The 14,738-nt window shown below is 34.2% G+C and overlaps 2 protein-coding genes across 5 annotated transcripts in view; one reads left to right on the top strand and one right to left on the bottom strand.

The window, feature by feature from the left end:
* The window catches only part of LOC134685029 (uncharacterized), a 90,602-nt gene extending 89,212 nt beyond the window's left edge, over positions 1–1,390 (bottom strand). For all 4 annotated transcript variants that reach the window (XM_063544384.1, XM_063544385.1, XM_063544386.1 and 1 more), the window contains exon 1: positions 1,322–1,390. The gene's annotated coding sequence lies outside the window, so the exon portion shown is untranslated. The remainder of the gene's footprint in view (positions 1–1,321) is intronic.
* Positions 1,391–13,117: 11,727 nt separating this feature from the next.
* LOC134683659 (uncharacterized metal-dependent hydrolase YabD-like) lies at positions 13,118–14,342 on the top strand. Its single transcript, XM_063542971.1, has 2 exons — positions 13,118–13,264; positions 13,767–14,342. Exons 1-2 carry the CDS (start codon positions 13,118–13,120, stop codon positions 14,340–14,342), a joined length of 723 nt encoding a protein of 240 aa, XP_063399041.1.
* The last annotated feature ends 396 nt before the right edge of the window (positions 14,343–14,738 follow it).

Genomic DNA, 14,738 nt, shown 5'->3' with positions numbered 1-14,738 from the left:
CCATGTGCATGTAATAACCTGTGTTGTATTTTATTTTATTTATATTTCATTGCCATAACAAAAATCGTAATTTTAGTGCCAGTCTGCCTAAGAATCAGGCAGTGGTGAAAACATGACCAAAAAAACCCACCCAATTTGACATTGATTTTAGTTCATAATATGTAGTTATGCACAAAAATAACATTCATTTCCGTTTTCTGTTCTGGTGAAAGAAGATACAATTTGGTTGAAATGCACTAGAAATTAACAAATGAGGGGAGATAACTCTGTAATTTAAAATCATTCTAACCAATTTTCTAGCCAAGTTATTTGATAATTCCAGACACACACAAACAAAATACTAATAATTTTTAACTCAGAATGATGGTTAGTATTACATGTAAATAGCATGATTAGCTTGGTGGGTTTTTTCTAATCATGTTTTGATTTTTACATAAATTGCCTGATTTTTACAAAGACTGGCACTTAATTGTTAAATTTAAAACCCAAGGGTCAATAATTGGATTAATAAAGAATTTCTATTTCTCAACATGACAATCATGACAATTGACAATGATTGAACAGTATAAACATATATATGAAAATTAATAAAAAAAAAAAAAGATTACATGATTGTCTCATTAAGAAAATGAGTTGAAAAATACATGTATGTTAATAATGACAAAGTACATTACTCAACTAACTAAAGCAGAGGCGGATAATGGTTCAGGTGAGGGGGGACTGGGCCAGTAAACAGACAGAGAGTAACAGGACAAAAGGTCACAGGATAAAAGTCACAGTTTTTGACAATTGTTTCAAATTATTAGACATGTAAGAGAAGATCTTGAAATACTTCATTTATATATATATATATTTGAAAGTTGAAGAAATTGTTCATAACTTTGATTAATGAAACATTATTGAATTTTAATCAAACAATGCATTATGGATATATATATATATATATATATATATATAATTCATGACACAATGAAGCCACCATGCATGTCCACCCAAACTAATAAGAAATCTGTCGATCTAATTTGTCATGATTGGTGGGCTCAATTTAAAATGATTGGTGCCATCTATATGACAGTAAAGAATTATTATTATTGTTGATATTTTAAATATGGACACCAAATAAGATCAAATAATGATTCTCACTTCCGTAATTAATCTAAATTTGTCTGTTTGTCATCATGCCCATGGTCATGCCATAATTTTATCAAGTGTTATCCTCATCTGCAGAATTCCTGCTATTCTGTGGTGAGAAATAATAAGTTAATTTCGAGAGTTAAATGAAATTTAGTGAAATGACGTCTGATTATGCACATGTACCTACAGTATGATAATATAAAAAAATTCTTTCATCAAAACATCAAAGGGTCGGTAAAGTGTAAACCAAACTCGGACACCAACCTGAATATTTTTTTCGGAAAATTTGAACGTAGTTTCAGTTTGTGATCTTTTTACTTTTTATGTCAGATTTTGTAATACAGGGTAGGTGGACTTTTCGTCAATTTACTGAAAATCCATGATTTTTTGGTAAAAAAGGAGAATGTTATGCCATAGATAAATAATACTCTTCTTGGTTCAAAATATCTAAAATTGACTCTTAAAGTTTAAGAGTCAATTTTAAAGTTAAAGTCTCAATCACTTTTCTCCTACGGATTATCATGTTTACATGCTTTGAATCCGATAGAACTGATATTAATGACTTAGCAAGAAAATATGCCAATTATTTGTGTTTTATATGCTTTACGATAACCACGTCTGTAAATTGCAAAAATATTTGTTTGTCAAGCCTACTCTTAGCAAAAAAAATAAAAAAAATCTAAATGGTTGAGATATAAAGGTATTGGTTGAGTCTTTCTGTCACAATGTTGAGACTTTCTGGTTACTTTGTGTCATAAAATATATTTTTGTTAAAAACATGGGCGCTCAGGTTTCAAAGTTCAAATAAACTACGACTAGCAATCCAACACGCGTGCATTATTACAATATAGAGCCAAAAACTGTTAAAACAGCTATGCTAGAGGTTATTTCAACTAATCAAAATGTAATTTCTATTGTAAAAATAAAGTTATTTCCCAAAATGAACTAAGAAACTATATCAGTGTACCATTTGAGTTTACCTTTTTACGGTTAACCTAATTTATGTTTTCTATCAGTAGTAAGTTAAAATCTAAATACAGATACAATTTTAAGAATGCCGATAGAAAAATGCATGCGTTACAAGTCTTACAAGTATAAATAAGATTATTTTAAAATACTTATTACTATGATTTAGGTGAATTCGATTCCTAACAGACATTAAATATTCAATGCCTAAAATGCGTACATTTATAAAGAAATAAAACTGTTAAAAACTTTTTTAGGTTGATATTTTCGTACACATTATTTCAGGATGAAGTCTAAAAGGTGGTGATAAAAAAAAAACAGGATTTGATTTTAAAACTGCTTTGCAAGTGCTATAAGTGTCGTACAACTTAGTGAAATTTCACGTGTTGTATTGAAATAGTTATACCTTATATTTTGTTCACAATTTCATTCAGAGCACCTTCTTAATGTTCGGTAATATTCAGCAACATTTATACTATAAACTATATACGGGCCCCGTCACACTAGGCCATGATCGCACTACGAGCTCTAAAAATAATAATGCTTTTGACGATCGTAGTGCGGTCATGTATTTCACAGTATAGTCGTGGTATTGTCTTGGTGAGGTCTTGAATATCATGTTGAGAGCAGCCGACTTTAATCATGTTCAAAAGAATAGTCTTGAGGTCGTGGCGAAATCATGTCGTATTTCTGATCTAGTCGTAGATTTGTTATAGTCGTAGAACCTACCAAAGATCTAGGTAGACTGTCTTAAAACTGTTAGGATTAGTTCTAGGTTGAACTTTGTACATCAGTTTTAGGTTGAACTGACCAAATCAGTTCTACAATGTAGGTTAGAACTGTTCTAGCTAGAACTATCTTACAAGTGTCAGAAGATAGTTCTACATTCTGTCCTAGAACAATCCTTTTTCAGATTATGACAGTTAGAGGTGATCTCCACTGTATGCACATCTCCTTTACACACATCTATGTTAAATGAGAATAACTGTTGATGAAATGTATGAATTTTTAAGATTATCCATTTTTAAATATTAATTCAGTTTTCTTTTTTAATATTTAAAAACTGGTATCGACGTAACTAAAGTGCGGGAGATGGTTAGTTTGAACTCTCGACAAGTCATTCCAAATAAAAAAAAATCGTTTGTGTGTGTCTATGCTAAGCATGCGATATCTGCTGAAAGCTGTGGTCAAACCTTACCAGACAGCTTGAACAGACGCAAAAAGGATAAAAATCCGTTAGGAGTCCGCGATGTTATGATCAAATAAACCGGACGTGTAATATGCCGAGAAATAGTCGGGATGGAAAAGAGACAAGAAATAACATGTCAAAATAAAAAACCATGCAATAACTTTGCCTGATCATGATTTAGAAATTGAGCCAAAAATATTCATCAAACTAAAGAAAACAAAAATACGAATAATTGTTTTTTTTCTGACGCGATTTTTTTCAATTGGTATATATCCGTTGTATTATCAATTATCTTTCTAGTATCCTTCCGTTCATGTCCGTTTCACATCTGTTTTATTCTTTTTACGTCCCGTTAGTAAACCTGTCTACCGGAACTCCAACGGATGTATAACGGACAAGTAACGGATACAAAACGGACACAACGGACGAGACTGAGTATTGTACAAAACGGACGCCTACCGGACACTTCATCCGTTGAACGTCCATTCAAAGTTTTGAACATGCTCAAATTTTTCCACCGGACCAAACGGACGTCGACTGATAAAGTAGACACTGAACGAAATGGAACAGATATGTATAGACGTCTAACGGACACGAATTGAGTGGGAAAGTTATCCGTTCGGCGTCCGTCCGCGCTATCCGGTAAGGTGTGACCGGAGTTTTAAGCACCGGTCACACATTATCGAATAGCGTAAACGGACGCCGAACGGATAACTTTTTTTTCCCGTTAGACTTCCGTTAATTTTCATTTCATGTCCGTTCAGCATCCGTTTTATCCATCAATGTCCCTTCTGTCCGGTGAAAAATTTTGAGCATGTTCAAAACTTTGAATTAACGAATGTTCAACGGATGAAGTGTCCGTTTTACATCCGTCAGGCGTCCGTTTTATATGATACTCTTCCGTTCTGTTGTTATATGTCAGTTTGGTATGGCAAGTCGTTTGGTAAAGTTAACATACTTTTATGAGAGTTATCTCTCCATAACCAGTCTTTGGTGTATTCATATTCGGATTGTATTCCGTTTTTGTATTATATTTTAGTTTATGTTGTTCTCTTGATTTATTGTTATGATACAATGTGGATGTGTTTTTGAAGAATACAACATTAACTTGAAATTTAGTTTAATTACTTATGCCAGAATGCAACATAAAATGGTGGAGGAACCCGGTTGTAAGAACATTCAAACACATTACTTATAACAAAACAACATCTATATAAGCACGATCCTGTAAAATTAACCCCAGTGGGGAGGCGACCATGCGGTCGGACACGTGGAAGTATTGCATTTTCTTGCGTAAATAGCATATAGAAAATCATTGGTAGACTTAGAACTGATTATTATAATTTCGATGTATTACGATTGGGATGATGATAAAGTAAGGTACAGTGACAGTGAGGAAGACTTATACACAAACCCTTCGTATCGAGATATAACGATTCTAGACAATACTTTTGTAAACAAATACCTTACAACATCGATAAACCATGATTCCGCAAATATACCTGCCTTCAATGATTTACCTCATTCTTTGAACGACCAACCCTATAAAAGCAAACCACCAAAGAAAAACATTATGGATAAATTAGCCTCCTGTAAAAAGTTTTCCGGATACCCCAAAGACAATGGCTCAAAATTTATTAAAGAATTTCAATCCTTTGCCACTCTCCATGAGCTTGATGACGCCAAAATTCTAGCAGCATTTCACCTCCACCTTAAGGGCCCCGCGATAACATGGTACAACGGACTATATATAGCTAACTTCTGATTTAGACTGGAATACAATCAAAGAACTTTTTAACGCTAAATATGTTAAATTCAACTGGGAAAATCCATCTGGCGTTATTGAAAATCAGTTATTCAATAGTTTGTAATTAAACCCCGGACAAGAGATTGAAGATTTTTATTGTCAGCTCGTAGAAAAAGCGGACTTGCTTTCCAAACACGAACACGAAGTCATGTCAAAATTTGTTGATGGGTTGCCTGACAAACTTGCATTTTATGTCTGCGCAAGTAAACCAAAAGATGCATCAGACGCATTAACACTAGCGAAAACAGGCGAGGCGTATAAATACAGGGAATGTGAAAATACAGTTGCCGCCGCACGCAATATTTCAGCAAGCCAATCCGAAATTTCGAGTTTAAGATCTCAAATGAATCAGCTGACCGATCTCGTGAGTGACATGAAAACACAAAAACAAACAGACTTCAATGTGAAACCACCGATGGGTTACAATATTTTTTCTCGCAACACATATCCAAGCGCATCACGCCGAAATTTGCCCTGCTATAAATGTAATGCAACAGGACATTTCAAAAGAAATTGTATATTTTTTTTAGTTACGGATCAGTTACGATTTGAGAAGAGAAGTTAATTTAGTAGAGAAAGTTTTGAATTTAAGTAATTCATTTTATTGAAGAAATATATATTTTAAAGTTTGCTTTCAAATGAATAGTAATTTTTGAAGTTTGATAAATAGCAAATATTGCATTTATGCAATTAAAAGTAAATTACTGCGTTTTAATGAGCATTTACAGTGTTGTCATTTGTAATGACGGATTTGGTGTACAATACCAGAAATAACCTATTTTTTTATGGTTATATTTTTTGAGGCAGCGTAAATGGCCATTGTGTTGCTTTAATTGTATTTCCATTTAATAAGAGCCAGGGTCTCTGCTGGTGTCATCATTTATTAAAGTTTGCTCTATATAACCAATTTTATTATGGAATATGCAGTAGGAAGTGATTTTTATTTTGAGTATAGTCAAAGATTTTGATATTGATTGAATGAATAATAGCTTGGAAGAAATAAAAGGCCATAATTTGTATGAAATTAATTAATTTTTTGAACTGTTTTAAGGTAGCACAATACAAAGTTTTTATAACTCCAACTCCCAAGTTTTAAAATGCTGTAACTTTCTTAATAATGCTTGAAAATTTATAAAAGTGGTAGTTTTTGGATAGCTAACAGATAACTCTTTCAAATTAATGCAATGTTAACATTATGCAACAATTATGTAACCAATTATAATGTTAAAAGTGTCTGAAATATTTTTCACCAAATTTCCACTTTCAAATGAAATTAGCTTCTGCATAGGTATCCCTAGAGGGTTGATTTTATTGTATGTTGTTATGACCATTATCTACAAAAGGGTGTCTCAGATTTCAGATAGAATGTATAGAACAAATTTTATACCTAATTAAACATTATCTTCTTTCATGTGGTTAGGATGTTTACACTAATTAAAGATTTATGAAAAAAATGGAACCCCATAGAGACAATCTGAGACACCCTTTTGAAGCCCATGATGTGTTGATGAAGATTTCGTTAAAATTTTCTGTATAGTTAAAGAGATGATAAACCTAAATTCATTCGAGTGAACTTACCCAGATTTTGCCGCTAATAACATAATAATTGATTACATAATGATTACATAATAAAAATATTGCATTCCTTTAAAAGATTAATCTTTTATCTATCTATATATATATACCTCTTTTATTATTTTCTATGCATTCATAAGAAAGTTACAGCATTTCAAAGGTTAGTGATTGGAAGTAAAAAAATCTTTGTATTGTGCTACCTTAAATGACCAAACGCCTTGACCATTGAAAACAAACGGGGTTTGTTTATTTGTTCGGGGGGATGTTATATGTCAGTTTGGTATGGCAAGTCGTTTGGTAAAGTTAACATACTTTTATGTTAGTTTTTTTTACTCTTTAGTTTTCTATGTTGTGTCGTGTGTACCATTGTTTTTCTGTTTTTCTTTTTCATTTTTAACCTTGGCGTTGTCAGTTTGTTTTAGATTCATGAGTTTGACTATCCCGATCTATCCCTTTGGTATCTTTCGTCCCTCTTTTATGAGAGTTATCTCTCCTTAACCAGTCTTTGGTGTATTCATATTCGGATTGCATTCCGTATTTGTATTATATTTTACTTTAATATGTTGTTCTTTTGATTTATTGTTATGATACCATGTGGATGTGTTTTTGAAGAATAGAACATTATTAACTTGAAATTTAGTTTAATGACTTATGCCAGATTGCAACATAAAACTGTATCCGTTTTTAATCCGCATCTAGTCAATTATTAATCCGTTAGAGGTCCATTTTATTTGGTCAGTACATCAACGGACTCCCAACAGATCACAATTTTGTCAACAGAAACCTTTTTCTTTTATCCGTTAGCCGTCCGTTCGTGCTATCCGATAAGGTGTGATCACAGCTTAAATGAGGAGTAATCACTTCTAGGCTTAGATAAAGAATAATGTGTTCTTAAAATGTCACAAATCTTCAACAATGAGCAAAGCCTACGGCTATACTGCATAGTGCAGGGGCAGCTAGATCAGGCTGGGGGTCCAAGTATATACTCCCATTCATATGCATTGATGTTAAAAAAAAAATGGGGTTCCAACCCCTGGACCCCCTCCCCTTGATCCTCCAATGAGCATGTCCTTGTTTTATTCAAAATATTGAATCATCATAAACAAATATCAGTAGTTTGTATACTTCAGACTGAGTCGATCGTGTAATAAAATCTTTTGACTGCACGAACCAAAACTTACCACATTTGCTTTTTATAATGTAAATCTATATAGCTGCACAGCAATTCAGTTATAATTTTAGTTCAAGAGGGACTGTAGTATATAAATAACTGCATTATTGGAAATCAATGAATCAGAAACAAATATCATTAGTTTTCATACCTCAGACTGACTCGTGTAACAAAATTATTTGTCTGTATCAATCAAAACTGGCCATATTTGACAGCAATAACCAAAACTGACCATATTTGACCACATCAACCAAAACTGACCATATTTGCTCTTTTTTTATACAACTCTTATAGTCGCATAGTAAATCTGTAATATTTTTATGTAAGGATGGAGTGTATAATCATTATAATACAAATGATCTATATTATAGGGTTATTGCATGAATATTGGGGAATATTGTTCCGAACAGAATTTATATTGCGCGTGCTTATTTTTTTTATATCAGGATGGATTGTTCAATATGAAGGAAAGCAGCATGGGAAAACAAAATTATGCTCCCATCAGTTTAAAGTGCCAGCATGTCCTCTTTTTAATCAAAATTTTGAATCGTAAACTAAATTCAGTAGTTTTGATATCTCAGAATGACTCATGGTTATAACAAAATTATTTGTCCGCATCAACCAAAACCATGAAAACTGACCATATTTGACCGCATCAACTCAAGTGTCAGCAAAATGATTGAGCACCTGGAATGGCCATCTCTGGAAAAAAGGCGAAAAGATGCTAGGCTAACTATGCTCTATAAAATAGAACACGACAAAGTGGCTGTAATTAAGGAAGGTCGTCTTATGCAACCAACACGACTGTCGAGGAACATGCACGACAAAAGATTCCAAATTCCTGCAAGCAGAAGTGATTACAGAAAATACTAATTTTTCCAAAGAACAATCAGGGATTGGAACGCTCTCCCTCCTGGGGTAGCATCAGCACCGTCAGTCGAGGCCTTTAAAGCCTCACTGACAAAGCTGAACTAAATTATTGAAATTGAGGGGTGGGGTGGGGGGGGGGGGGGGGGGGGGGTTGCATGCGCACCTTAGTCATGACATAATAATCAGCTCGTTGATTGTGGTCATTATCAGGCAGAAGCAGAAGAAGCAGAAACTGACCATATGTGACAGCATCAACCAAAACTGACCATATTTACACTTTATCATGTAAATCTTAATATATATATTGACAAATTCCGAATGTTCAAAGGTGGTGGATGTGTATTTTACCTGTGCGACTGAAAATTGTATTTTATGTGGTGGAGGCATAACATTGAGAAGATTCAAGTTTATTAGTGTTCCCAAACATTTATAACAAGCCAGAAACTATTAATTTACATTCAGAAAACGTCAATTCCTACATTTTAAAAGTCTGTTCCAAGTACATTTTTCCTGACACTTCTGCACGAGAAAAAATGGCGGCTTTTAAAAAAAAAACATACTAAAACAATCTGGTCTTTGGCGATCTGCAATCATTCTATTAAATTTCCAGCTTATATAACATTGAATACAAGAAAACTTCTCAATACTATTGCATTGTTGACATTTTAGTGAATCTGTATTTTAAACTGTGCTTATAAACGAGCAGAACTATCTTGAAATTTTATCGAAGTGTTTTTTTAGAAACAAGACTCAGTTTTAGATTTTATTTGTTTTATCCTACATAAACAAATTTTAATCATAGGATTCGAACAATTCATTTAGCATTATATAACATTTTAATCATCTGTGGCTTTTAGCAAAATATATATAGACTTGCTTGCACGAACTAATTAGTACCTGTGTGTTATAGCTGCTTGCATAGCTAGATTTTAGAGTAGTGTGTAGTCAACAATATTATTTTACTCTCTTAAAATTTATCGATTATATGCTAACAATCTTAGTTATTATTCATGACGGAGCATAAACTATTAAAGTATCTTGCAAAACCATTTGTAATACCAGCTGGGGTAAAACAACTAACTCATGTAGTGTTTACTGACAGTAAAGGGAAATATTTGGAAAGGTATTGCAGAAATACAGTTGAGAATAGTATTAAATGGTGGAATCAATCTGGGCGTAGCTCCTCTCAAGCTCTTGTATGGTTAAAACAAAACCTTGAATACAAAATTGGACATCTTGATAATATTGTGTTATATGTATGGTTTGGCACATGCGATCTCACTATTTATGACAAAAACAGTAGATATATTACCTTAAGAACTGAAACGGACGATTCCATTCAAACAATTGTTAACAATTATCAAGAAATTGCTGATCTCCTTAAGAGTTATTTGGGTGTAAATTGAGATTTTTGAAAACTCCACCATACTCTGTATCTCTTTGGAATTCGTATCAAAAACATCCTGATGTTCAAAAATTCAAAAAAGATGATGACATTTTATTAAAGCAAATAAAGACATTAAACAATCACATCAGTTACATGAATGAAACATTGGGAACTAGAACTCCAAATATATCAGCTGATATTCATCATAGAATCAATACTAGCAACAAAAATAGTTTGAACATAGCCAGAAATCTATATAAGTTCAATCTGTATAAAGACGGCATCCATCCTTCAACAAACCTTGCAAAAGTCTTGTTAAAAAAGATAACCCAGCAAATAAAAACGGACTGTTAGTAATTCACAATCCTGCTGTGAAGTATTTGATCTTAAAGACAATCTGTATATTGCTGCTGTGACATAGTGGGGGAACGGTGGGATTTTCCACAGTACTCTTACTTGCCACAACATATTTTATACTAAATTGCTGGTTAATTTAAATTAAAAAAAATGGAGCTAGCTCAAAGAACTAAGCGTAGAACGTCCAACAAAGGCAAAAATATGAGCCCGCACCAAAAATATGAAAACAACTATACTTTGAATATTGAAAAATCTTTGAAGAAAAAATTAGAAAGTACTAAAGTCACTAAAATAACATACTAAAAAACCGGAGGTGGTATCACTGGAAAATTTGATGCTATAACTTTTGAACTTTTTTTATATGCATGTGAAATCTACTATAAAAATTCACAGGACATACTTGACTTCAGTAAAACTGCTGCAACTGACAATGTGGGTAATAATGTACAAATAACCTATAGTATCACTGATACATCAAATAAAAGATTCGTGCTCAAGAACAATGGAAAACTTTTGAGGAGGATATAGATTATGTGACACCATTGGCTGTACGTAGAGTAAATGCAGTACCAGACTTACCTGTATGGATTGGACAAATACCTAGAGAAGAAATAAAACAATGCCAGTTACAGGATCCAGACACGTCATTACTGCTGACATGGTTACAAGAAAATTACTCACCTTCAAGAAATGAATTACAATTGTGTAGTCCGGCTGTTAAACATTTTTGGCAATGTCAGTCCAAACTAAGAATACAAGATGGTATTTTATATTACTGGTGGGAAGATCCAATATTACCAAAATTGTTGTTAGTGGCTCCAAAAGCACTACATAAAGAATTTTTGGAGAATTGTCATAGTCGTAAATTTTCAGGACATCTTGGACAGGATAAGACTCTGGCAAGACTTAAAAAACAAGTAGTTTGGCATCATATGAGGGAGGATTGTTTGTTGTTCATCAAGACTTGCAAGATTTGCAGTATGAATAAAAAAACCAAATATCAGACCAAAAGCTGAACTTGGACAGTATTTATCAGGAGTACCTATGGGTAGAGTTCACATGGATTTACTTGGACCACTTCCAGTAACCAAACAGAAAAACAAATATGTACTCATGATTGTTGATCAATTCACCAAGTGGTTAGAATGTTTTCCAATTCCTGGTCAAACTGCAGAAATAGTTGCCAAAGCAGCAGTTGATGGTTTTATCTCCAGATTTGGGTGTCCGTTGGAAGTCCATACCGACCAAGGCAAGAATGTGGATGGTAATTTAATGTGGAACCTTTGTGAGCTGTTAGAAATTTCTAAGACAAGAACCACAGCCTATCACCCAGCTTCTAATGGACAAGTAGAAAGGTATAATCGTACAGTTCTCCAAATAATTAGATGTTTTTTTAAATAAGAAACAATGTGAATGGGATGTGCACCTGCAACAATTAGTAGGAGCCATCCGTGCTACAGAGAACAGACAAACAGGATTTACACCAAACGTTATGATGCTGGGACGTGAAGTTTTCCATCCGATAGATTTAATGTTAGGAAAATCAAGAGATACTGCTAAAGACCCACCAGAGTATATTAAACAGTTAAAGGAGACATTATATGAAGTTCATGAGCTGGCAAGAGTTAATTTACAAAGAGCCCAGAAAAGACAGAAGAAGGACTATGATTTAAAAACCAACCAACAACAGTATGATATTGGTGATATAGTACTTAAGATAAACTCTGCTACCAAAGTGGGTCAGACCCCAAAGTTTAAACAACCCTGGAAAGGACCTTATATCGTCACAAAAGTAAAATCCCCAGTACTATATAAGATACAAGACAAGAAAACAGAGTCTGTGGTTCACCATGACCGACTTAAGATGTGTTACTTCACAGAACTTCCCATTTGGTTAAAAAGATTGAGAAACAATATTTTACATGACACGGACAACAATGTACCAATAGAGAATGAAGATTCAGAAGATTTGGATGATATTTATGATATTTCTGGACTATTTACTAACCCAGATCCGGTGTCGGATTCTCTGACATCGGAACCTGATACTAATTTTACACATGATTTACAGGATATCACTCTGGAGTCGGATACTCTGACCCCAGAACAGGGACATAGACCCGTTATCCAGAATATAGACGAATTGTTAGACCACGCTACTGACCTGGATCATACATTTATATATGATGTCGAAGAAAATAACGCAGAAACATCTACTGCTAGTAGGGGGAGACGGAGACGTCAGGTACCAGCTTATCTTGCAGATTACGTGCAAGACTGGGAGTTAGAATAGAGTATTCGTTGAAGTAGATTGGAAATGTATATATGTATAATCATTGGTTCATGGATTTTAATATTATTTGTATTCACTGAATGTTGGATTCATTGAATTTTTGCAGTATGGATGAAGACACAGACTTGGATTAGGAAGATTATATCTCAGACAAAGATGAAACAGAACCACAAAAGACTGAAGCAAAACATATTAATGGGGCAACTTTAGTCAAGACACGCGGCCGTAGCTGTCCTCTGTGTAAAGGCAAGTTCACACACCCTAGAAGGCCCACTCTTCGTTCACATTTGCCATGGTATTTATCTCCAAGTACGGCATGCTGGAGTTGCAAACTTCAATTTGGACAAGCAAGGTTCGTACAAATACACATGATCGAAGTTCACTCCTCGGATGATGTGGGCTGTAATTACACAGAAGAACAGTATGAACAGAAGTGGGTTGAATTGGTTAATGGATACTTAAAGCAAATATCAAATGCATTTGGATTCAAAGAAGTTACACAAGCCTGTGATTATGTAAACCAAAACAAAAAATATAGAGATTTATGTCATCAATCCACCTTCCTTGATGAAGACGTATATCCCATTCTTTCATTCAACCGTATAAACCATTTAGAACCGGATACAGCCTACATGAAACCATACCCAGCCGTCTCTCTATCTTCTCTTCTCCATTGGAAAGTACTTTCATTACTTACTTTGGACTCGGGTTACCTTGATATATCTACAGAACAACGTCTCCAACTATACATACCTCCAGTTAAAATCAACTATGTGGATGCACATTTTCATTTGGAAAAAATAAGAAGGAGAGTCGGATCGTCTGACTTTCCACAATTCAACACTGATAAAGACCGGATAAAAAACTGTCTTCAGTTTGGAATTTCAAATTACTGCTTCCCTAAGAAATGGCCAAACAGTTCTGAACGCGAAAAAAATTAGAGAAGATAAAAGGGTAAGATTGACTTTCGGGTTACATCCTAGAACAGTAAACCATGAAAGCCCAAGAACTCTACAGATATGGCTAGAGGACTTAGAGGGATTGTTGGACTCCAAGAAAGTAGTTGCGGTAGGAGAATGTGGGTTAGATATAACTGGCAGACCATCGTCAAAAGATTTTGAAAAACAAAAAGATATCCTGGGAAAGCAGGCAAAAATTGCACAACAGAAAAGATTACCTGTGGTCATACATTGTCGGGGAAACTATGATACATCCAACGAATGCTTAAGATGTCTCACAGACAACTTACCTGCAGACCACCATATCCACAGACACTGCTTCAATGGATCGTATGCGGAATATATCAAATGGAAAATTGCATTTCCAGAGGTAAAATTTGGAATATCCCCTTTCCTACTCAATGAGATTAAATACCCCCAATTTAGGGTATTAGTATGCAAGATGGAACTAAGGGACCTGCTATTGGAAACAGACGCACCATACCTACCAGGAGCTGATGGAAGTACTGGTTCTCCATTGTTGGTGAAAGATTTGGCTGAAAAGATAGCCAACCCCCACAATGTCTCCACAGAGGAGGTGGCCAGGATAACAACAGATAATGCCAAGAAGTTATACAAAATAAAAGAACTGTAGATAACATATATGACTTTATGTATAGGATAGGTTTTAGTGTACAGAAGGACAGATTTTACCATTGATTGTTGGATAATTTTGTGTTGCGATATTTTTAATCTGTGGACATATGTATATAGTCTTATGGTGGAATTATATGGAGATTAGCACTCTTGCTGAAAACGGTGAGGAATGTTGTATTGATAAAGTTGGTATTTGGTCATACCGGAAACCGGAAATACAGATCAGCTGACCGCGGGAACTTGACGATTCGAATCAGTTACTTGAAAACAACCTCTGTGTCTAGACGTATAACTTAGAACTAGAGACTTGATTGATAACTTAGTTGGTTGGATACTCCCGACTAAAAGGTAACTCATATATTCACACATTCACACATATTCGTACATTCACCAT

The sequence above is a fragment of the Mytilus trossulus genome, chromosome 9 (genome assembly GCF_036588685.1).
Source record: "Mytilus trossulus isolate FHL-02 chromosome 9, PNRI_Mtr1.1.1.hap1, whole genome shotgun sequence".
Classification (NCBI taxonomy): domain Eukaryota; kingdom Metazoa; phylum Mollusca; class Bivalvia; order Mytilida; family Mytilidae; genus Mytilus; species Mytilus trossulus.
The sequence above is the reverse complement of the archived record's forward strand: the minus strand, read 5'-3'. Positions and strand labels throughout refer to the sequence as shown.